Here is a 25,122-nt window from a genome sequence, read left to right as displayed (position 1 = left end):
GTGAAAGAGTTAAAGTAAATATTACTCTCTCTTTTTTTTTTTTTTTTACAGCGTACGTGGAGGCAGGGACGTGACATTTTCCGACGGATGAACATGCAAATTGCGTGAGTTGGCTAATACCTGCTCACATTCTTGATCCGCCGTGGCTGATATTTACCAAACACCCCCGGCAGATGCTCTTTATTTATGCATGTTCAGCTTTCAGCGGGGATTAAGTGTTTATACGCGCATGTTCGTGGGTGCCGAATAAAGCGCTATAGTAGAGCAGGTGCGAGAGTACGCGCGGATGTTGTGTTTCGGGCCCGGTTGCGAAGCAGCTGCAGCGGTTGCTAGGAGGCATGCGCGACATCTGCTCGTGGCGGCGAAAGGCGAGCGCCGGCGAGCGGGCGGCGAAGAGGCAAGAGCAGCGGTGACGTGTCGGCCATTCTGAGCCGAGGGCTGCCGGGCTGCGCGGTCCCTGGTGGAAGATGTTTTGTGGACAGCTCAATGCTATAGGAGGCTTTCATTTTAAAAGCTCGATGTCTGCCGTCAATGGAACTCAATTCATGAGGTTCTTTTTGTGTACAATAACAAACATGGTTGAAATGGACGAACGTCAACAAAGAAAAAACTGCATCCTCGTCAGGATTACTTCATTAATTAGTGCGTCAATTTTGAAATACACGATTAATGACCGCCCCTTACTTGGAAAACCCAAACTGGGGGAATTCCAGTCGCAACGCAGGAGACACATTCATAATTATTTTAAAAATGTACAAAATTTCACAAGTTACTTCATGTTAATGATTAGATAGCTCTTAACATGAAAAGAAAAATATCACCAACGTTTTATAAATGCAATTATGCCGTCTAGTGGCAGGAAAATGACCTCAACACAAATCGATATCACACTCGTTTTTACATTACAGTACATCTTTTTAATTCTAACTCACAACTCGCAACAGACACGTCCATGTCTTAATTTTGCAGTAATAAATGTAATAATAATGCATATATTTGTGGAGACTAGGGTAAAAAAAAAAAAAAAATGTTAAATACAAGTTACATCAAGTTAAAGATGAGATAGCTCTTAATATGAAAAAAAAATGCACTAAGCTGTCACCAACGTCATACAAATGCAATGATGCCGTCTAGTGGCAGAAAAATGACCAACACAAATCACATCTTAATCCCCCCCCCCCCGCACTTTTATGTTAACAAGAGTATGAAAACTTAGGAGGAAAAAAATCTTGTACATTTTATTGTACATTTAGAACACACGTCAAATTTGTGATTACTCATGAGTTAACTATTAATTCTAGTCAAATGTAAGACAACTAACTGCAAGATTGGACTATGTAATCGATCTCCCGTGGGCTCACATTTCTTTGACTGCCTTTTTGCTATGTGGCGTGAACAAAATCCATCATATGCCGACACGCATCAATATTCCAAACTCCACTTCCCCGAGGGGGGGGGGGGGGATATCAGCTGCGGGAGGCGGCCTCGTTCTTTTTAGTGACTGAACTCCGCTTTAAAGAATGACACAAGAGACGACGACGTCACAACGTTTTCGTCGGCTTCATCATCTATTCTGTTGAAGAATTAATAATGAAATAAAATGCATCGGAGCCCGCGTGGAACATTTCGCCTCGTCAGTAAAACGTAAGTCTCCAATCTTTCAGTCAAAATGAAGCCAGGACATTTTTTTATTTTTTTTTTAAATCGTTTGTTGGTTTGATTACTGGTATCGAGAGTATCAATAGCAACATCAATACCTGCCAACTGAAAAACCTGCGAATCGGAAATGGCACAATGGAGCTGTTTTTAATGAGCACGGGGCCGTAAATGGCTGACCTGATGGATCGCTTACATAAAGCAAACATTTATGCGCTTCTCTGACGTTTCCCAAAAGGATCAACGATTGGGATCAAAATGTCAGAAACGCCCACGGCCGCTCATATTTCAACACCGAGCGATTGAATCAGTCATTTTCAACTAGTGATGACATGCTGGTTAGCAGCAGGCGTGAAGGCAAGTTGTAAGGGGGATATATTGTTGTTATTTGTATAATGGCTACTTTTAATTTAATTTTTGATTTTTTTGATTTTTAACCCTATAAAGCCAATTAATTGTATCATATAAAATACAAAACATTTTGAGCCCTCTATTTCATGAGTATAATATTATTCCCCCCCCCCCCCCATTAAAACCCTCACGTACTGTATATGATCTGACACATGCATTGCACGGATAGTCCATTAGAGGGCAGCATCACCCAGCTGATGGCTTTCTTCTGACTTTCTTCGGCTTTCTGATTTTTGGAAACACTAATATGTTTGATATGTCTGTTTATTATTAGATTTTTGACAGTTATAAATGTACAAATTTAAACCATTGTGACCGGATGTATCAAATATGACACAAATCAAAAGTCATATGTGGAAGTTGATTAAATTTTTTTTTTTTTTTAATATTTACAAAGAATCAGAATTTTCTCTCATATATTTTATGGTTCAGGCTTTTGGGGTTAAAAAATTAAGAAGGCACTCTCCCTTTTTTGACGTATTGTGCACCTACACATATATGCGGTTTGAAATATGTAAATTTGCCCACTCACTAAATTTTGCAACGGATAGAAAATTTGTGATTAATCGTGAGTTAACTATTGAAGTCATGCAATTAACTACAATAATTAAAAAAAAAATACCTGACCCCCCTAATTTTTAATAATATTTTCTTTTTTTCAACAAAAAGAAAGTAAAAAAAATAAAAAAATAAATTATTAAAAAAATGTCTAGGTTTTCATACTCTTGTTAACAAAAGTGGGAAAAAATGTTAAACTAATAGAAATAGCTCAAATGAATTTTAACGTTTATAGACGTCAATGGCAGTGAATGAGTTAATACGCACACTAGCATTGATCTTCTCCCTCGGTCTGCACAATTGTTGTTGTTGTTGTTTTTTTTTTTTTACCAGAGTTGTCAAGCCACGATGTGACGAGCCACACGGCTCAATCCACGCCGATAGCGACTTTCCAAGGAACGCCGTCAGCACACAAACAAGGAGACCCGCCGCCCCGCCGCCGCATGTGACACTGGTAATCAAGCGAGCAGCGGGTCAGGCAGACACCAATCAAGGCGGACCCGGCCTCACGCAGCATGGCCTCCGATATCAGAGACGGTCCGACGCCACCCACAGAGTGCCATCTGCTCTGCATTTCATGTCAAAGTGCCTTAACCGTCTATCTGTTTGCAGGCTGCGCCGTGGGGAGGGCGTGCAGGGGGCGGAGTGAGGATCAGGCCGGAACTTGCCTTCCGTCTACAGTGTCACTGCTTTTTTTTAATTATTTTTTTTTAATCAGTGCCATAGAAAAACAGGTCACTTTTATATAGTGTAAGAGTCACACTCCCTGCCTGTTTTTGGAAATGTCATTTCACTTTATGAATTATACATTTTCAGTCAAATTCATATTTATGCCCAATTATAGTCAAAAGGAATTTACAATAATATGCAGCCCAGTAGTCTAAACATGGTATTCTGATGATTATGTTTGTGGTATATGAAATACACCCATTTTTTTTTTTACCCATCTCGGGGTAGCCATTTTGCCACTTGACTGAGAATGATATCACAGTTGTTATCTCAGGGCTCAAATGACGACCGATTACGTTTCACCTGTTTTCTGAAGCCTACGTAGTTAAAAATGGGTTGATTTTGCTGCTTAACTCGTATTCCACAAACACAATATTAATCAGAATATCGATTAATGGGGCACATATAACATATTAGTATAAAGAAAAGCTTTGGGTTGACTTCCCCTTTAAATTCGGATTTATCATAGCTCGTACTTAATTGATCATACTTTCATTGTTCCTTTTCATACATATTGTAAAATGTGATCTATTAAAATACATGTTTTTCATGCCTAAAAAAAAATGTTCATCATGTTACTGTATGCTGCTACAGGTGCAAAAGGAACTTTAAACTCTGCTAGTCCAGACCATTTATGAATTATTTGTTGTATTTCCTTAATAAACTGTATACATTTAAAAAGAAAGAGAGGGGTCTGAGTTGAACCCATTGTATTTATTTATTTATTTATTTTTATATTGCCTATTACAGGTATGGGGCAAAAATATAATTTTTAAATGGTAAATCAAACGTTTAATTTACAGTATTTTTATGTATGCATTTTTGAATGAACTGTAGAAAATGTAAATAATATCCTAATTAATATAATATACAACATACATTTCCTACAACAGCATATGATCGATTTATGAAAACATGACTAACAATCAACTATCAATGGGAAATCGGGGCAACACACGTCGATCAGACCATTTCAGAAACATAAGGGAGAAAACATGCTAATAAATAGCTGAAAATAATAGAAAGAAACCTCAACCCCCCCTGTGGTATTGGAGCTTTTGGTACGGTCTGTATGCGCTTTAAAGCTCCTTTCTTCCCGCGCTTCGTCCGTTTGTCTGGCTCAAACCAGAAAGTGGCGTTCCTCCAGCCAGGTAAACATAAAACAATGCTTCAAAACGAAAGAAAAAAAGCACGAAATATATTCAAACTAACGGTAAATGTGAGTAAGCAGTACATAATTTGAAGACTGCTGAATACGATGTTGTGAATAAGGTGTGATATTTTCTCATTTTGTGTCAACCGTGGAAAGCCACTAGATTCATGGCGTTATTCAATTCAATTTAACTTTATTTTTAGGACACAAATTCACAACAGACAGTTCTTGACGCACAACTGAGAAAGCACTTGGGGATGAAGGTAAGGATAAAGTCCATTTTCCTTGACTTCTGTTCAAAACTAGTTATCATAAAAATTATAATTAACTGCAGTGATATGATGTGGTGATTATTATTATTGTTATTATTATTTGGTTGTTTTATTAAACATATAAACACATTACAAAATATAAAATACATGTTGAAGTGAAATTATTTTGGTTCTTCCATAAAACATATTAAAACTCTTAACTGCCACAAATATATTTTTTAAACAAACACAGTGCAGCTCAGCTTGTGGCTAGTGTGGCTAACTTTTGTGCCACCGCGCTGCTGATGATCTCCTATGACACATTATGGTAGCTTTTTGGTTGAAAATGACTTTTTAAAGCCCTTTCAAAAGGGATGATGTCGCAGCTTCTGGTGTTGTGCTGCCTCCTATTGATTTCAACTGGAATTCCGGAATGTTTACTTTTTCCAAACCAAACAAGGAATCCAAATTAAAACAAAGTGAACCCTTGAATGACATGTTTGATCCGAGGCTTTATCCCAAGCACTTAGTTGTTATCCCTATAGCCGGAGCAGCCGGATTGACATCGCTTACCTTTTGAAACCTCAAAAGAGAACACTTTTCTCTTGAATCGCTCTTCTCTCATACTCTTATACCAGAGTGAATTATCAAGCGAAAAACTACTTCAAAGGCTGCACTTTCCTATTCCGTTTCCCATTTAACCCAAAAATAACAAAATGACATGCTAACGTTTGGTTCCAAATCAATCTGCTATCTTTCATTCCATCCCATAAGGCACATGCGCTCCATCTCATTAAGACGTTGAAATGAGTTTTGTTATTTTTTTTCAGCCGTGTATTTGCTTATAAGGAGCACTGGTATTTTTCTCTCCTTTCAACACGCTATCTATTTGAGATGCTCGTCCTCACTCTTATCTTTTTTGAGTTGGACTTGGCAGAATATATCGAGTCAGAGTGGACAGTTGCAAGACGTATACTTGAAACTTTAGCTTGTGTAGCGGCGCTAGCTTTTAAGCGGAATAGTTCCGTTTGGTACGGGCAGATGATGTCATATAATTAAGGTCATTACATTGCGGTATGCTGCCATGGAACATAAGAGCTGTCTTTCTAGTTTATTTCTCACAAAAAAAAAAAAAGAGGAATGTGTACAGCACAATGGGGGGAGTAACAGCGATAGAGTTTCACACATTTTCATTTTAAAAGATGAATAAAAATAAAATAAAACCAACACCCAGTTCCCAAATTAATAAATAAATAGTACCATAGCAATTTAATGCAAACAAAAATAAACACAATAACAAAGTGCTTTACGTTGCATTCAAGTATGTATGCCAACCATTAAAAGCTGAGTTTTACGAAAAAAGCGACCTCGTTGATCTTGGGCTACTTTTTGTGCACCGAAATGGCCCACTGTCAGGTTTCTTTATGAATACATAAATTCATAATGACACCACCTCATGGCCAGCCTTTAATAACCTGATTCACACCACAGTCTGTCCTCTCAAGCATCTAGACATCCTTTTTTTTTTTTTTTTTTTTATATCCCTATTTATGTTTGTCGTTATTTCCCCGAGTCAGCTGAAAGGAACCACAAGAGCACGAGTATAAATAACAGTTGACTGCTCTGATTTAAGGTGGCGATTGAGCAGCGCGCCACAGGTGAGAAGCAACGGAGAGAAACCAGAAAAGCGGGGGCCACCATCTTCTTTATCCTATGGAAGCGGGAAAAAGCGAGGGTGAGTTCATTAAAAATTTTATTGTCCGTAACCGTGAAGGAGAAGGAAAAGTCGGCCTTAAAGCGAGGCGTCGATCCGGGTGCGTCTTTTATCATCGTTACGCACAGTCATGAAAAAAAAAAAAAAAAAAAAAAAACGAACCGGAGTGAAATGATTTTTGCAGGAACGCTGACAGAAGCATCATGATTTTTATTCATAGAGCGTCTTCTCGCGGGAATATTTATCACCTATAGCAAATTTGTCAAGACAAATTATTGTTCTATTAAAGTTTTTATGGCAGCAAAATATTGGCTGGTAAAAGTGGAGCCAGGGACAGAAATAATTCAGCATTGCTCGAATTTATCGAACATGATTCTTACTTTGTGTTCCTTTCCAGAAAATTTGAAATTTGAGGAAATTGGGGCTGTCAGTGTCAATCATTACATAGCATGGCATCCCTTATTTTTTTTTGTTTAATGTTTAATCATTCACTCCCAGCCATTTTCACTGATGCAACCCCCTTCGCTCCCGGCTGTTTTACTGGATTTTGACTGGTTTTGCAAGGCCTATGGAATATTGTGATATATTGCTATAAAAAACATGGAACCTACCAAAACAAAGAGTCTCTTCTTTCATCAGGAAAAAAAAAGTATATTTCTATCTGTTTCCGTTTTGCGGCAATTAGCATTAGAACTTAGCTAAGTTTAATCATTATTCACAAACCTGTTAAAAACATATGGGAAAAGAGCTTTTTTGCATCATGGCCCTGGCTGATCTCTTATATTCCGCTGCCACCTGCTGGCTGTATTTTGGTAATAACTACCACTGCTTTTAGCTACCTCTTCATGTCAGATGCTGCTTCAAAGCCTTCTGTATGCTCTTGCATGGAAAAAAAAAAAAACGGAAGGGGCGGGCAACAACCATAAAAAAACGTATAAATATGTTTTTGGGAGTGAAGAACAAAGTATATTAAAAAACGTATTTACACGTTTTTGGGTTTGAATGATATCATCAGTAAATTATTATTAGTATCTTGAGAACTAAGGTAAGTCAAGAATGTCACGCCATTTATTTCTAAATGTAATGTCAGATGATGGTTTGTGGTCCATTTACACAATAAACTACTTAAAAATAGATATTAGGCAATTTCTATACACAGCAGGGCTTATTCAGCAACGTTGTATGTAGGAGAAACTATACACGTATCAATACAATAGCCTAACATAGAAGCCGTTGAAAATGAAATAAAAACACCTGTAATACTGATAACACATTGACCAAGAGGTCTTAAACCCATGAGCCCCCTAGTCCAACAACACCCGTGTTATGTTTATTAGTCAAAATAAAAAATAGATGAAAATCTTCCGTCGCCATACTGTACCTTTGACATGGAGAATCCGTCCCACTTTACTCATCGGATGAGGACAGAAAGTGTAGGAGTGTCATTTGACATGCAAATAACGCTGACCCCGCCGTCCCGCTCAGACTGCGCGGCCATCTGTTAGCACGCCAGAGCGGTTGCTAGACGAGTTCCCTGACAGGAGTCCTTCTGCTCTCGATGCCCATGCTCTGACCTGGCATCCATTTTGGATGCTCCTTCATACACCTACTACCTCGACTGATGAACCTGATTTTGGATTGCCGAAACATTCTTTTAGATTTAGCTGATATTTATCACAGGATAACGTCAACTTTCAAGCTTTAATCAAAATACCTAAAAAAATGGAGGTTAAGGTATTTTTGACGGTTGTAAGAGGGTTCCACCCTATTCATGGACCATCCGAACCCGATTTGGCCATCACTGCTGTCCCATTTCACTAACGCGCATATATAGCCTTCTGCATCATTTGAACCAAGCGATGTGGAACTGTTGAGCGACGGAAATGTTGAATTCAAGGCACATTGGTTCATTGTTTCAATAATTAGTATGTGTTGTCTAACTGGAAAACGAGCAGTCTGACCTTTTTCGAAGGTGGCGCACGAGAACATCTGCAGCCAGCCGCGATTAATACATGAATTCATTAAATGACGCCTTCATTTTCAGTATTTGTGAGTAAGTGCACTCAATGAACTGGAAATTCACTGTATTTTCATTCCTTTCCGAGAGGGCAGTTAGTGGCCTTGGGATTCTTTCTTTTTTTTTTTTTTTTTTTTAAATATAACACGGGAGAAGTGGTCCTTGTATAATCAGGCCTGTCACAAACATGGATTAAAAATGAGCTTGAGAAATAAAATCCTTCAAAGTTCTACTCGATACGTGTTTGCCTACGTTCAGCACAGCAAGAACGAACGCTGTAACATGAGCACTAATCACGGTGCGGGTCCACGTCGAATCAGTTGCATGGAAAGTGATTGCTGCTGCAAAGCGCCACGTAAACAGTGATTAGCTGCTCTTGAACAGTCACTGATTGGCTGCAAACCAAGTGTGGCCATGCAAACCTACCAGACTATTGAGTCCATTGGAGAGAATGTAAGAAAATGTCAAAACTTTTATAATGCATCTCGTCTTGACTATTCTCTCTGCACGTCTCAACAAAACTCTCTCCAAGTAGTTTAGTACCGGTAGGGCCCTTTTTTTTTTTTTTTTTTTTTTTCATTCAAGCGCTGGCTCGCTGTTAACGTCTTTGGCGCTCCTCCGTAGGTTTTTGCAGAACGTCATTTAACGTCTTTGGCAGTAAAAGAGTTCATTTTAGGATCCAGAAACACCATTTTTTTATAGTCACTGACAGAGCTCTCAGTCGTCAGGATCCTCCGTAATGGTTGGGTAAATATCATGTTGTCCTGTAAGGCACTGCGGTCTGCAGTCAGTTCCTCCCAAATTTTGGAATGTACTCCCATTTGAACAAACAACTACTGCTTCTTCTGTGTGGGACCGACCTATATTTACGACCAAAATTATATTTGGTCCATGAAATTGCAGTGTTTCGCTTGGCTACACTGTTTCCAGTACATGGAGGTGGCGTTTCAGTTTTTTTTTTTTTTTTGTCCAACCAGATTCGAGCCTCTGTTTGTTGCCTTTTTGATCAAATCTGCCGGGCTGGCCCAAGTAACATAAACTATATATATATATATATATATATATATATATATATATATATATATATATATATATATATATATATATATATATATATATATATATATATAGAGCAATGGGACTGTTAACTTTAAGCAGTCAGATTAAAAAATATATTTAAAAAAATAATAGAATAATCATTTCACAGGGTCAGCTAACTGACCGACAATAACGCCAGCATTTTTCCTTAAAAAAAAGAAGAGAAAAAAATATATATATTTATTTTAGTTCTTTAAAAAAAAAGTGTTATCATTATTATTCAAAAATTTAACATCAGCAAAACATATTTATTTTAATTATTATTATTTTTTTTTTTACATTTTTGATTATTATTATTTTTTTAAATGTCAACATTTTTCCGTTCTTGATTGACTGGTCAGAGCAAAACTTGTTACAGCAAAATGCATACTTACTTGCTTACCTAATAATTTTGGTATTATTTTAACATGTTCTTGAAAACTTGGAGGGGTTGATTGTTGAAGCATATTTGGGATACATTTGATTGTATGGGTAACATCGGTATAAAAACACACTACTTATGAGTACTTTATTCCTTTTATTACCTTTAAAAGGTACTTATATTGAAAGTACTAAATCACGTTTTTTTTTTTTTTTATAGATTAACACTGATTTGTTTACACTTCTCTTGCAAGGCAAATGCCTGCTTTGCTGATTATCTTACATTATTTAACAAGCGATAACGGTTGCGCTTGAGGCTATGTTTGAGATTATTGGTTTCATTGCGCAACATGCTTTGGGGGAGATTGTCCAACAGTTCGCCCACTAAATTCAACCAAATTGCAAAATCCTACTGATCCTATCGAATTCCAAATAAAAAAAGAACCCCATGCGCTGTATTTTCTGTGAATAGTAAAAAAAAATAACCGCTTCCTAATTGGTATGCCATTTTCTTGCCCCTCTCTGGTGGAATGTTGATTGGTGGTGCTCAGACAGCCAGCCACGTCTGCCTTATTAAGTCAGCTCTGTATTCAGTATCATTTCACGTAGAGAGGCAGGAAAAATGAACAACCCGCGATGTTAGATTGTCCGACTGAATGGAAAAGATCAGGTGAATAATGACTTTTTTTTCCCTGCCGCTGCTTCCCTCTTTTGTAATGTAAAGTGGTTGCGTACCTCAGAGAGCGGCTGCGGCGTGACTTTCGCAAACAACGTTCCTCCCGCCGCGCTCGTCGTCCCAACCACATCGAGATTCTCCGCGGCGTGAAACCAAAAAACAAAATGAACCAGCTAATCTCCATCCACATTGTTGAATACCGTTAGAGCATCCTGAGGAAATATACACAGACAAAAAAAAAAAGCACATCTACGAAAAAAGCCTTTGTGCGGGAATTGTAGAATGATTTGCCTAACAATATCACAATATGGCCTGTGCCATAATTGGACTTTACGCAATAGTAGCGATTAAAACACATTTCATCCCTTCCACATTATGAGTCCAACCATGAGAGGAAGGCAAACCAAACAAAGTTCCCCCCCTGCTGGTGATGTGCGCCACTGCGCCTCTAATGTCAATAAATAAGTCAGCAGAATATTAATAGTTTTCAGTCCACATGAAAAATATTGTCAAATATTGTAGTGCATCCACACTGTGTAGAGTTTTGGTCAATTATTATTATTATTATTATTATTATTAGGGATGTGATTTTTCCGCTAATTCGCGGAATTCCGCTTTTTTTACCCACAAATCCCCCCCCCCCAAAAAATCGATTTTTTTATTTTATTTTTTTTTTTTTTTAGTAGTTCATTGTGTATGCACATGACTCCGACAGATAACATCTTCTGCTATAACAAAGACATTTGTGGTATGCTCTAATATGAGTTACTTTTCATTTGGTCATGATACAATTATTTGTTCATGAAATTTGAACTCTTCAACATTATTTATGTGTTAACTTAGTAATCACATTAGTTAGATATGATGATATTCTCAGTGATAGTTTTTAAAAGCAAAGGCAGTCCAATGTTTTTGAATGTGACTGATTTTGAGTTGACTAAAACTGCCATTTTATATGGGATAGTTCAATATACATTGAAAATTTATGCTGTTGTTTTGTCTATTTCTTTGTCATGTGAGTGCATTGAAAGTACTTATAAACACGGAAAACCCATGAGCTCCAGGGGGCTTCGCCCCCCTTGCCCCCCCACCAGGGCACTGCCCTGGACCTAGCTGGGTGCCAGCGGCCCCCAGACCCCCGGCTAAATTTTCAGATAATTTCACTTTGGTCAAATCACATCCCTGTATTATTATTATTTATATATATTTATTTATTTATTTTTTAAAAAATACCTTTGTTTATAATTTGCCTTACCTTTATTCATCAACTGCACTTGAATTAAACCTCTGACAAAACTGTATGAATCATCAATGATCAATTATGTGCGGCGCAAATGAGATTTACATCTCAATTATTATTTTAGAAATGAACGTTGATGAGCCCAGATGACTGTGTTTGTACAGATGCAATGCCGCTTCACACAGCACTTGATAAGACTTTGAAATTGACATATTCATATTCATATTTCCCTCGTAATCACTCACAGCAAAAGCCAATACTCTGCAAAGTATTTTTAGTCAGTCGATTCTGCTATTGTTGGAGTGATCCATACAAAAATCAATAAAAGGCCGTGGTGATCATTAGCTATGATTTTTAACAAAAAGACACTATTTGATGATGGTTCATTTAAGGTAAATCTAAAATATATATATTTTTAGATTGTCGTTCATTTGTTCAAGTGCTCACCAAACTTATCACCTATAGCAAATTTGTCAAGACAAATTATTGTTCTATTAAAGTTTTTATGGCAGCAAAATATTGGCTGGTAAAAGTGGAGCCAGGGACAGAAATAATTCAGCATTGCTAGAATTTATCGAACATGATTCTTACTTTGTGTTCCTTTCCAGAAAATTTGAAATTTGAGGAAATTGGGGCTGTCAGTGTCAATCATTACATAGCATGACATCCCTTATTTATTTGTGTTTAATGTTCAATCATTCACTCCCAGCTATTTTCACTGAAGCAACCCCCTTCGCTCCCGGCTGTTTTACTGGATTTTGACTGACAAGGCCTACAGAATATGGTGATCTATTGCTATAAAAACATGGAACCTACCAAAACAAAGAGTCTCTTCTTTCATCAGGAAAAAAAAAAGTAAATTTCTATCTGTTTCCGTTTTGCGGCAATTAGCATTAGAACTTAGCTAAGTTTAATCATTATTCACAAACCTGTTGTGAAACCATTTGTTCAAGTGCTCACCAAACTTCCCGTTTTTTTTTTTCTTTCCCGTGTCCTTGCAAAATGAGTCCGTCAGTGTCGCAGTCATCTTTGCGGTGTCTCTTAAGGGGTCTGTGATGTTTTTACAGAATACATTCTGCACCGTCACAAGGGTACGGCGAGTGACGGTGCATTAAGGACGCCCGGTGCATGATTCATTTCGTCTCGCCATCTGTTAGAAAAGTGGAATACTCTTTGATGTAGTCAAAACTCGGATCGGAACCGCTTCCCCCCCATAGTCCTGTTTGACTGGGTGACAAAAGACAGTCAACCTCGTTGAGTTCACATTGGATGCAAACCGCAAACACAATGAATAATGATATATCTTTTGTCAAATGAATTCCATCTGCGAAAGCTAATTAAAATTGTGACCATGCTTCTCTTTGTAAAAATGTATGATAACGATTTATATTCATCAGGAAAATAGCGGTCATTGCGTTCACTTTTCTCATTGAATACGGACTATGCCAGCCATTAAGGTCGCTTGTGCTGGCCTTGCAGACTTGAACCCTTAATAAATAGAGTTAAGCGTTTCTTTTCCATCAGTGTGTCAATACCGTTTTTTTTCACGTTCTTACACTTCGGGCAGCTCAGCTACACCATAAAGTGGACCAGGATTGAAAACAACGTCTTTATTCACAGCCACATTGATTTCATTTCACGTGTTATTAATGTTTGAAATTGGCAATATTCTCCCCATCTCCCAATAATGCTCTTGTATTTGGCATGTATTCATATTGATAGCCCTAAAAAAAAAAAAAAAAAAAATGGTGACTTCATTGCAACTTGTCATCATCTCTATTGCTTATTGTCCTGTCTGGCCGAGATGAATGACTCCCGCGGCCGGCACTGGCAATGGAGCTTATGAAGGGATGACTGCCGATAGGACTTTATCTGTTATTGCTTATATGTTTGGATCAACCGCGGGAAAATCACACCGAAAGCATATTGTAGGGATTGAGAAGATAAGGGGGCGTGGGGGGGGGGAGTTTGGCGTCGTGCCTGCAGGAAGTGGGACGTCTCACTCTTGCATCCATCTCCCTATTTTTCATTTTGATATCTGTTGCCCGACTGACACCAACTGTATACTGTACATCTTTCTTTACATTACCAGATGATTGAAGGATTTGACCCAAAAAAGTGAAGATTTATTTATTTTTTTCTAGAGAGCTCAGTATTGTTCATTCGGTAATTTTACCTCTTTGACATGTCATCATCATTGCGCTCTCTCTTTTTTTTTCTCAATAACTCGTAAGGCATGACTTGGCATATAAAAACCCTGTTAATGTGTCCAATCTACCGAAAATGAACATGTCAAAACAGACTTTACTCGATGATGATATTATAAGCAGGCTTGGTTGCATATAGACAATGGGTTTTATTCTCAACTATTTGGGTATTGTGTTCAGGGACGAGTTGGCCAAAAATCCAAAACATCGTAATGCGTACTAGCAAAATATCCTGAATTCTTTGTTGAACAATTGAATACTTTGTCACTCTACTTAACTGCAGCAAGATTTAATATTCTTTTAAGGGCAACCTTTGCACAGGAAACAAGATGTCTTAATGCCGTTAGACGCAAGAGTGCCTTTTCCATGGTTAGCTTGTAGCAACATTTTGAAACCTTTATTGAGCCAAGGAGACAAATCAGTGACACCCCACTAAACAATAATAATGCCTAGTGAAAGAGCCTTTGATTGTTCTGGCTGCCACTATACGGTGCTGGCATAGACAGATGAACAAAGACAGCTATTTGCGAATAGGTGAATAAGTGAAGTCCCCTTTAAAAGTTTTTATAATTGCCAATAATAGCATGGCTGCAAAAACTGAAATCTTAAGTAATTTCCTACATTTAACCTAAATTTGTTTATTTTGCTCTGACAAGTTATTTTTTAATAAAAATAAGATTGTCAGACAATATCATTCTACTCATTTTAAGAGACTTATTACTTAATTATCATATTTGATCAAGCAGTCTTGGTATTGAGTGTTAACAGCCTTTTTTAAGCACTATGAGGCTTAAAACAAACATTTTGCACATTTTAAGATGACTAACCAACATCAAAAGCCCTGAACTGGGGTTTCATAAGATGAATTTTCTTATTTTAAGATTTTGCATATCTAGGAATAAGATAAATGGGAGAAAAAAAATACATGTCTGGAAACAATCAGACAAAAGTGCAGTGTAGCTCTTTATTGTACGCACTTTTTTTTCTTGTAAAAATCATGTTTGTTATATTTACTAAGCTCATTTTTCCTCTTTTCAATAAATGCACTACCAGCTCAGTGGTCTAGTGGTAGATTGTCTACCCTTGGCCCGGACTGGGATCTTACAGGTACATTTAAGTAAAAAATGTCTTGTTCTGTTGGCAGATAATTTTGCTTATTTGAAGTAATAATTTTTTTCTTACCATTTCTACTGTCCTTTTTGCAGTACAGTACTTTATATTGCTCTTAAATGGCTTACATATGGTTGGAATCCATGTTTTAGGAGACCATACTTGAATTTTTGATTAGTTGTTGCTGTATTTTAACAAGTTGGACAAAAAAACAACAACATCGATTCAGATAAACCGTTACATTTTGCTGCAAATCCATGAATCCGAGAGAAAACAATCTGATTGACGTGTGAAATTAGTATCATTTGTGCTGGTATAAAAGGAGGGTTGAGCTCTGCTTGGTTGCCATTCTTGTTAAAAGGCGCAGTTGCTTCCCGTTTGCCCATGTTTGCATATAACATCTTCGGCATCCATGCGAGTCAGTGTGCAGCGTTCTCAAGCTGCTAAAATAACATGGCAGCAAAGTGCCTGCGGTGCCACCATAAATCAGACCCGAAGAGCCAATTCCGCTGCCTCCCAGGACCACAATGTTGCTAGATAAGTGGCCTCATCTCCCAGTGATTTGGAAGCCACCTTGAGAAGAATCCCTCGCATCCTATTACGCCGCAGACGGGACTTGGCGTCACGTCACGTCTTCCGCGGGCATCCATCACATCTTCCTGGATGCAAACGTTGGAGAGCCCCCCCCGCCACGGCGGGTCAGATCTTTTTACTCGCGTAGTCTATCATTTCCGGTACGACTTGTCCGCCTCAAGCCTGTATTTTCTTTTTATAGGAAAATGTGTTGCGGATCTGAAAACGATCATCAAATATGGGCTCTTCTGATAGCTCGTGTTTAAGGAAACTCAAAGCAGAAGCTCCATCCTGCCATCTATGCCTTTGTCTGTGACATCAATAAGTCCCAAATGGTTCCTGATGAAAAACGTTTATTTACAGTTGAAGCTCAGTTGTGATCACAGATTCACTGAAGGCGCTGAAATTCCCCATTAACTGTTTGCTGTTTACCACTCTTGGGCTCCCCCATCCCGGCCCCCACCCCATCCCCAACTCCGCCTCATTTCCCCCACGACACCCCAGCCCGATGTGCTTTCAACCCCCCACTGGCATTCTCATACACAGCTGATGAAAGAGATTGCTTGGGTATTGCACTAATGAACTGGCATTATTATTAAATGATGTTTATACATTATGACCCAGTTTGCCCCCCGATGAATGGAGCAGAAACTTAAAACCCACATCATCAATTAGGAGCTCAGTTATTTGTGGCATGCACAACAGCTTGGGAGTTTGGAAGAACCATCTGCAGCTCACTGGCGCCCCCTTGTGTATTGCAAAGGAATTAGCGCTCATGCTTTATACAAATATAATCATTAAACCTTTAGAATTCTGCTTGTTTTAAGCAATTACCTGCACCTGAGTGTTTGCTTTAAAAATGTTGTGTGCAATGTGGTGAAATTGAATCATCAAAAGCAGTGACCCATTACATTACATTACATGACGACCTCTAAATGCCATTGAAGTAATTTGGTTTTGTGAATGTTTCAACCTAAAAATTCCTGACCTGCATAATGGAAAATGACTTAATCAAATTCAGCTGAATTGGATTCAGTTGAAGGAAGATGACTATTTTTTATTATTGTTGCAAATTTTTTTTGCGGACCCTTTTAATCGCAGACACTGCTGTTTCAGAGACCCCAGTTTGCCAACAACCTCTGATCTAAAAGGAAACCTGAGGCAGGGCCTCAAATGGACACAAGGTGGCAGACCTGCTGCAAGATGCGCAGCCTCTCACATCTCAGTGATCAAGTATTCCACTTTCATTTGCAGTCTGCTTTAATTATGTTGACTACAACTTCACACCAACTTTTGAAGGCAAACTCAACTGAGCAAACGGTTAATTAGACATCGGGATTCAAACAGACTTTGTCAAGGCCTTTTTATATGTGGATTTTTATGCACGGGCAAAGTTTGATGGCTGTTTGAGTTTGTATAAAGGGAAATTTGTTGACCTAGAATTGACCCTAATTATCTCTGCAGTTTCCTCCAAAGATTCACATTAATGCTGCCACTAGGTGTATATTGCTAAGCAAACGTGTCGTTAGTGCTGTTTTGTTTCTTTTCTTCATTTAGTTTTGACAGCTTTGTTGACTTTTGGGGGTTGGAGGGTGCGGTTGTTGAGATGGCACCAGGGGCACAATTGTGGCCCTAGGTTAAGACATACTATTTTTTTTTTTTTTACGCGGTCGGTATTTGTTTGTCTGCCTTGTTGGATTGAGGTTGAGCTCAGGACGATAGGCTTGAAATTGTAAGACTATTGGAATTAATTGTTTTAGTTTCCCCATATAACAGCTATTTTACAAATATTCCAGTTTCGTTAGATGTGTAAAAAGACAGTCAAGATAAAGTTTGGATTCGGCGGCAAGGGCGTGATGCGATGAAAACGCAGCCGACATAAACGACAACAATCCCCACACAATTTAGCCTCAACGCTAGCGTTAACGTTAGCATAGCGGGATGTTGGCTGCCGTTACCGACAATCAGAAACATGAACATAAGATACTAATTTTATAAGACAGTGTTACTGAAGAGTACTGGACTAAAAAAATAAATGTTGAAAATGTAGATGTGTTTATAGAGAATATGCTCTTTTTTTTTCTTTCTGTGGGTGGCTATCGAATTGCTCTATTTAGCATTGGAACACACCTGTAATACAGTTCAAATGGCAGCCTCAAGCATGTTGCGAAATGCATGACATCATGGGAAAACAATTGCAACTGTGACCAGGATAAAGTCGGGGTGGGCAAACATTTAATTACATTTTTAAAATGAATGGGCGGCATTGGTTTAAAATTTATATAAAATGTATGATTAAAATTATACAAAATTGTGTTGCCTTATTTTGTTGTTTTACTGTTTACAATAAACATATTAATAAGAAATACATTTATTTACTTTTAACCAATTTTGGGGAATAAACTCTTCAATTCAATAAATATGAGAGGAATCTTGATGATGCAAATGCTCAGAAGGCTGAATTAAAAAAACAACAACTGAGGCCTGAGGGACTAATTTGCCCACACTTGGTATAAGTGGTATGAAGTATATACAAAAAAGGAGAGCAATGATGATGACATGTCAAATCTGTAAAATTACCGAATGAACAATACTGAGCTCTCCAGAAAAAGAAAAAAAAATGTGGTTTGAAGTATAACATGCATGGATGGATGGCCCAGTGGGTAGCTGGGTTGTCCAAAGTCAGCTGGGATCGGCTCCAACCCTAATGAGGACAAGCGGTATAGAAAATGGATGGTGCGATGTATGGCTTCGTATTTAGGAAAATCAATCATTTTGACTGACGCCATAGCATCGGAATGATTTTCCTGGATTTCCATCATCTCTATTCCGTGGGGAGTGAAGGGATTGTCCCAGCCTAGCATGATCGGCTACCATCGACCGCTGTTCTTCCCTGACCAGATGTCTATCCCACGCTGCAGACAGCCTGTAGAGATATAGCCGTGATGACTACATTATAGGTTCACACGTAGTTTCCAGCCACCTGGAGGGAGCTCGGTCCTGATTGGTTGTGAAACTAGTGAGTCATGCTAGGCAGTGCATGCGTGTGAGTAACTGTGATCACTTAAAATCATCTCAGCGTAGTACTGTATTGTGTTCTCCATTCCATCTCTGTGGGATGGCAAAAGCACTTCATCAGTTCACAGTTGTAACATCAGCGTTTTGGCATTCAACCCAATGTTCCATCCACACTGGGACATGATGGAAGAAAAACACTCGATGCCTGTTTTTGTGGGACCAGAGGGGAGGGGAATTAGCCTGCAATCTGACAAGGCTGAATTACAGCACATTTCTCTAACAAGCAGTCAAGGAAATCGTCATCTTAAAGGGTTATTTGGCTTATTATTATTCTTTTTTGTGCTACTAAAAGTGCCATTAATTGCACAACAAATTTCACTCAAAAGCCTTTCTTGAAGAACCTTGAGATTGGCTTTAAGAATATTTTCAAAACCCCATCAAGACTTAAGTTAGAGCTTGCAAATACTGACTGTGTGTGTGTGTGTGGGCAGGGGTTACATTCCAGACCTACTGTGGCTGACAGGAAATTATGTCAGCCCTGCCCAGACTATTGTGACTCATGCCTTCTTTTTGTATTGGCCCACATGGCCAATGCAGCCAGGACAGTCTGTTTTTCTATTAGGGAATGATTTCCCCCTTGGCTAGTTATGGGTCTCCACAACACACCATTTCAAATCACTGGTCAAGAAATCATTTTAGGTTGGTACAATTGGTCCAAGAAGTCATTTTAGGTTGATGCAACTTAGCCCCCTGCAATATGTAACTTGGAACATAATGGAAAGTAGACACATTTATGCACGATTGCTTATAATTTTCCATTGCTTTACAACCTGTTTGATAGATACATTTTGTGTGTCCCCATTTTTTTGGTATACAAAATAGTAAATAATTTAATACTCACTATTACATGTTACATTATTACATATTATATGTATTATTATGTATTGTTATTTATTTATTATATTTATATTTATTTATGATTTATATTTATTATGACACATTTTAATTATCTATATATTATTTTAATTAATAATCATTTAAATATTATATAACATTGTTACATTACTACATATTATATTACACTATTACAAATATTTTTTATTTATTTAAAAAAATACACTGACCAATTAATAGTAAACAACATAAAACAGACTCGATTTTTATCTGACATGAAATAATCCTTAGAGCGTTTGAAAAAAAAATGGCTTAAAAGTGAGTCGTGACATCTGGTGCAGCATCCATGTTTTAACCTCGACAGTCACTTTCTCTCCTCATTATCAATGTAAATAAACACAAAAGAAGATTAACATGCCTTAGGTGATAGTTTACAAAATAGTGTTTGGCTGGATTCAATCATGATCTACGAAGTCTGTGCTACGTAAACAATTGTTACATAGTTGGCGGTCACGTGCATGCGTGGCATTCAGCTGTCGCAAGTGAAAATTATAGGAAGCTGCGTGTGAATGTGCACGTAGGTAAACACGCCAACCACAAGCAAACCTCAGTTATTTCAGTCTCATAACTAAATGAAATGAGTCTCTCGAAAGACTCGCAGTATATTTTACCTGAAGATATTTTGGCTCATTACCATATAAGTGTCTTGAGATCAACAATATTTCATTGTAAGATCACATTCTTGAGTGTATGTGAATTAATGTTGAATATTTATATACAGATGCTTTTGGTGGCAGTTAAGGCTTTCAGTTAACGGGGCTTTGAACAAATTAAGCCATCGTTCCAAAAGTGGAACCATGTGTGCGACGGCAGCTCAGATTTCCGACAATAAATCAAGAGCTACTGAGAAACTTTGCCATGTAAATGAGTTCAAGGGCTGCTACCAATATTCCAAACAATACACAAGATCCACAAACAAACAATCGTGGGTGGTAAATCATCAGGAAGAAGCAGAGTAAGGGAGAATATTTGAGTCGCAAGCCTCAAGTTTTGCTTTCTTGGGAGGTTATGTTGCTTGAGTTTGCTAGCTAACCTCTGTCATTAGGTGTGTGTTGAGGGAGGAAGTGAGGGGTGAGTGTTGGGGTGGTCCTTGGTGCTCCTAATGACCACCACTTGACTTTGGTAATGCGTTCCCAACTTCCTTCACCTTCCATGACTAAATATGGTCCAGTGGGGAGTGTTGGAATGACACTCTTTGTCTGCCGCGTGTTCGTTTTCTTTCGGGTAGTGAGAATGTTGGTTATCCGAATACAGACTGGAGATCGGTGAACAGGTCCTTCGAAGGATTTATTTTACAGAATATTCTGGACACAAACAAGTTTACAGACAAATGTCTGCAGTTCCTCTCGCAAGTGCGTCTTTTCAGCGGGCTCCTATCATTCTTATACTATCTTGAAAAAGTATTACAACGCCTCCTTTTCCCCCAAGCCCATACCCCCCCAGCCACCATATGTCCCCAGCCAAGACAGACTTTTACAGCATTCAATACACATTGACAGATGGCCTTTTGATGCGGAAATATAGTAGGTCTCAGCCCCGACGTCACCCAGCATAAGATAAGACTTTCAAAGGAATCATATTAACACATTTGCTTTAACCCCAGACAAATGCATACCTGTCAACTTGTACGTTTTATACGTATTTTATACGTTTTTTTACCATTTCAAATCATGTACGCCGTACACCGACTTTTGTACGGGGAAAAAAAAATGCGCTGACATGCGCATGGATGGACAACCAATTCGTCCAGAGACATTTTGGCCTCATGTGTTCAAAATGAAAACTGGTTTGGGGCTGGATCGCTTTCCACTGATGAGAAAGATGTATCTAATTTTACTCAGCCTTCCTCTCACAGTAATGCTGATAGCGAGCGGGTTTTCAGCCATGTGAGGAAAATTCATACAGAGTACAGAAAGACAATGGGAACAGACACTCTTACTTCTTTATTACAGATGAAATTGAACTGTGACAACTGTTGCTCACAAGTGAGACCCTCATTAGAGCAGATAAAGTCTGCTAAATCATGCACATTGGCTTACAATAGGAAGCACTGAAGGCACAGTTTATTGCATTGTAAACTTTTTAAATTGAATAAAAGACTTTGTATGCAAATTACCTTTGTTATTTCTATTACACTGTCTGGTTACCGCGAGTAAACATGCGTCGTACGGTGTTTGTAAGGTTTTTTTGGGGTTTGTAAGGGGAATCATAATCATTTATAAGGGCAGTTATCGGCAGAGGTTGACAGGTATGCAAATGGCTCATTGGTGTGGGAATAGAGGAAGCTCCCCCAAACATCATTTAAACACTCACCCAGCTCTACTGAGGAAATGAAAACAGTTATGACTAAATCTAAACAGTTCTAACTAAATCTGGGCAGAAGACTGTCAACAGGAGCAACCTGGTTAATACACAGTGCACAGCACCTTGTCTACAGTGTATTAATGATTGCAGTGTGTCTCTTGCCAGCTCAAACAAAAGGCCCCGTGGAGTTGCAGTCTTACGCAAAAGCATTCAACAGCCAATTTTGAAATTAAAAAAATGTATTGGGGCTCTGGAAATATGTTCCTTGGGCATTATATCGCCATTGGTCATGATCATAAATCATCCTTTCACGACAAACCTGTCAACGTTAAAATAGAGCAGGTCCATGGTGGGATGCGTGTGTAGTGAGACGGGCTCAATATTGTGCTGCGGACCACAATGTCCAGCTTTGGATGACTTTCTTCAGTAGACGAATGCCACACTTGCGGTCTGTCCTTGAAGTCGCAGCCAGGGTGCCGTTGAGGAGGATCAGGGCGGATCATCGCTGGTTTTGTCGAGATGGTTTGCGGTTACCAGATTGCTAGTCTGCCACTGCCCTTATGTTTCTGTGAACTCCTCTTGAGGGCAAAAGATTCGACAAAAAAAATAAAAATAAAAATCCGCCCCTTCTGGGCAATTCTGCTTCAGAATTGGACTGACTTGTGGAAGAAGAGCTATCAGGAGCCAAAGAAGCAGAACCTAAAATTATAATGTAGCAATGAATAAACAGCGACTTAGACAGAACCCAATCCGGGACGACTGGATCTTGAGCTGCGTTTCTGCGACTGCTCATCTGCAATTGAGTTACGTGGCATATGTGTTGACATCTGTTCGTGGGTGAACTCTACAAGGACTGTAGCTTGTTTGGCATATAATTTTTGTTGTTGTTGTAAATTTCACTTAAATAATCATATTAAAGGGGTGTGCTTTAAAAAGCAGAAACTATACACAAGTTAGCTGGAAAATATCCCACTTTTTGCAATTCCTCTTTTTCAGAGAGTTGAAAAGCCCTCACTGGTGTTGTTTACCATCATTTTCTTGCTGTCACTTATTTCCAGTTATGGTGAGAGCCCAAGTTTTCCGATGTCTGCCAGGGCTGCAAGTCCGATCGATCACGAATTTGCTCAAGCAGCGATTTACAGGAAAACAGAATTACTCCTGGACAGGTTTCAGATTTGAGAGATCTCTACTAGCTTCCCATAAAGTGGCCTAAAACATGAGCTATGTAGCTATTTCTCATCCTTGAGTGTTAACATTATTACACAATGATACAGTCATTGTGATAAGTATCGTGGAATATTTATTTTTTGTCAAAAACATCAACGCAGAGGTGGCAAATCCAGGTCCAGAGAGTAAAAACCCTGCCACAGTTTGGCTTTAGCCCCAGGTGCTAGCTAGCTAGAGCCCTAGCTAGCTCCCCGGGTGCTTGTTTACCTGTTAGCGTGCTAGCTAGCTAGCGCAAGGGGATAATGCCAAACTGTGTTTAGCCCCAGGTGCTAGCTAGCTAGATCCCTAGCTAGCTCCCTGGGTGCTTGTTTACCTCTTAGTGCGCTAGCTAGCTAGCACGAGGGGATAATGCCAAACTTGTGGCAGGGTTTTTACTTTCTGGACCTAAATTTGCCATCTCTGCATCAAACCCTAAACTATATAGCATTTTGTGATGAAATAGTTATGTTAACTGTATATCATTTTATTAGAATCCCTTTTAAAGTCTCTATTCCTATATCTATTACTCAAACAAAGACCCTTAGACCAGAACGCCAAACACACCCATTCTTTCACCAGCAGGCACGAGAACCAGACAAAACAGACTGAAGGATCATTGAAAGTACCTCAAAATAGCTCTTAAAAAAGCATGCAGTGTAACTTGTATTTTTCTTTGCCAGCTATAAACAGAGGTTGTGTGGTTTGGGACAACTCCCCATCTCCCCATCTATCCTTTCCTTCATCTTGTCGACTTCATAAATCACTATCTGTCCAACTGGGTGGAATAGCTGATTGCATTTTTACAAAGCCGCTGTGTAATTTGGCTAAGTAGTACTTTCACCTAGTTTACTGATGGTAAGCAGTTTGGCTTGAAAAAAAAAAAAGGGAGTGTACACATGATCCCATCTATAATTGATATTGTGGACTATGATTGTGTTTTATCACAGGGCTCTTAAGGTTGATGGTGCAGTTATAATAAGCATGGCCGTATCACACTTTACCCATCAAATTGTGTCTATTTTATTTCTATCACTTAAATCAATATCATTTTCGTAAGCCCATGAATCTTCCAAAGTGTAAAGGCTCCTTCTGGTACTTCACTTACAGCCACCGTTTCAACATTGTTAGGGATTCACAGTTAGAGTGCCTCATCGCTGAATATATGAAGCAACAGATGGTCGTTCAAAATTAGATTTGGCTAAGGTGATGAAAACAAGGCTTAATGTATTGTTGATGTTTCAAGCTGTCCAGTGCCAAGTACATGTCATACTTAAAGTATTTCCACGTACATCTGTCTTACTATTACTCATTCTAAACCCACTTTTCCAAACGTGCAAAATTGACAGTCGTGGGACTGTGGCCTACATTTCATGTCTTGCCCATAACTCTACTGCTTGGAATCGAAATCCAACAATACCACTTTTTTCAGATCATATGAGTCCCAAGTACCTATATTTGAAAACTTGCCAATACCACGTCCGATACTTTACTCAAATATAACACTATACAGTATATATTTCGGATGTGGTCTCGCAATCTGCATCTGAACATAAGAAGTACATAGAGTACGTACAAAATGAAGAAGAACATTGACTGTGAAAACATTGTCTCCGGCTGGATTTTCCCAGAATTCACTGAAGAAAATGATGTCAGCATGCAATCATCTCATTACAAACACCGCCCGCTATAACTTAAGGAATAAATCTGACAAGCTTTTTTTCTTTTGCTTCTTTTTTTTCACTCATAATACCATTTGAGGAAAAAAAATTCTGTTTGAATCTGCTAGTTTTGGGGAGGTATGCAGGTTTTTCTGCAATCAATGTCACCTTTCAAAAGGGGGCTGGATGGAATTTAGTCCGAGAGAAGTGATGACCACAAAGGGCTCTT

At 38.6% G+C, this 25,122-nt stretch overlaps 2 protein-coding genes across 8 annotated transcripts in view; both read left to right on the top strand.

Moving 5' to 3' along the window:
- Nucleotides 1–3,974, top strand: part of LOC144040427 (uncharacterized) — a 134,710-nt gene extending 130,736 nt beyond the window's left edge. For 5 of the 7 annotated variants that reach the window (XR_013289727.1, XM_077554599.1, XM_077554600.1 and 2 more), the window contains 3 exons: nucleotides 52–104; nucleotides 2,959–3,162; nucleotides 3,238–3,974. The gene's annotated coding sequence lies outside the window, so the exon portion shown is untranslated. The remainder of the gene's footprint in view (nucleotides 1–51; nucleotides 105–2,958; nucleotides 3,163–3,237) is intronic. The other 2 variants (XM_077554598.1, XM_077554597.1) reach the window with 2 other exon arrangements.
- Nucleotides 3,975–4,470: 496 nt separating this feature from the next.
- The window catches only part of LOC144040095 (uncharacterized), a 136,621-nt gene continuing 115,969 nt past the window's right edge, over nucleotides 4,471–25,122 (top strand). The window contains exons 1-3 of the mRNA XM_077553913.1: nucleotides 4,471–4,505; nucleotides 4,711–4,770; nucleotides 6,392–6,493. Coding sequence (XP_077410039.1) covers nucleotides 4,765–4,770; nucleotides 6,392–6,493 — 108 coding nt within the window. The 5' untranslated portion in view covers nucleotides 4,471–4,505; nucleotides 4,711–4,764. The remainder of the gene's footprint in view (nucleotides 4,506–4,710; nucleotides 4,771–6,391; nucleotides 6,494–25,122) is intronic.

Source organism: Vanacampus margaritifer, chromosome 20, assembly GCF_051991255.1.
Source record: "Vanacampus margaritifer isolate UIUO_Vmar chromosome 20, RoL_Vmar_1.0, whole genome shotgun sequence".
In the NCBI taxonomy this organism is placed as follows: Eukaryota; Metazoa; Chordata; class Actinopteri; order Syngnathiformes; family Syngnathidae; genus Vanacampus; species Vanacampus margaritifer.
This window is presented reverse-complemented; position numbering and strand designations above follow the sequence as displayed.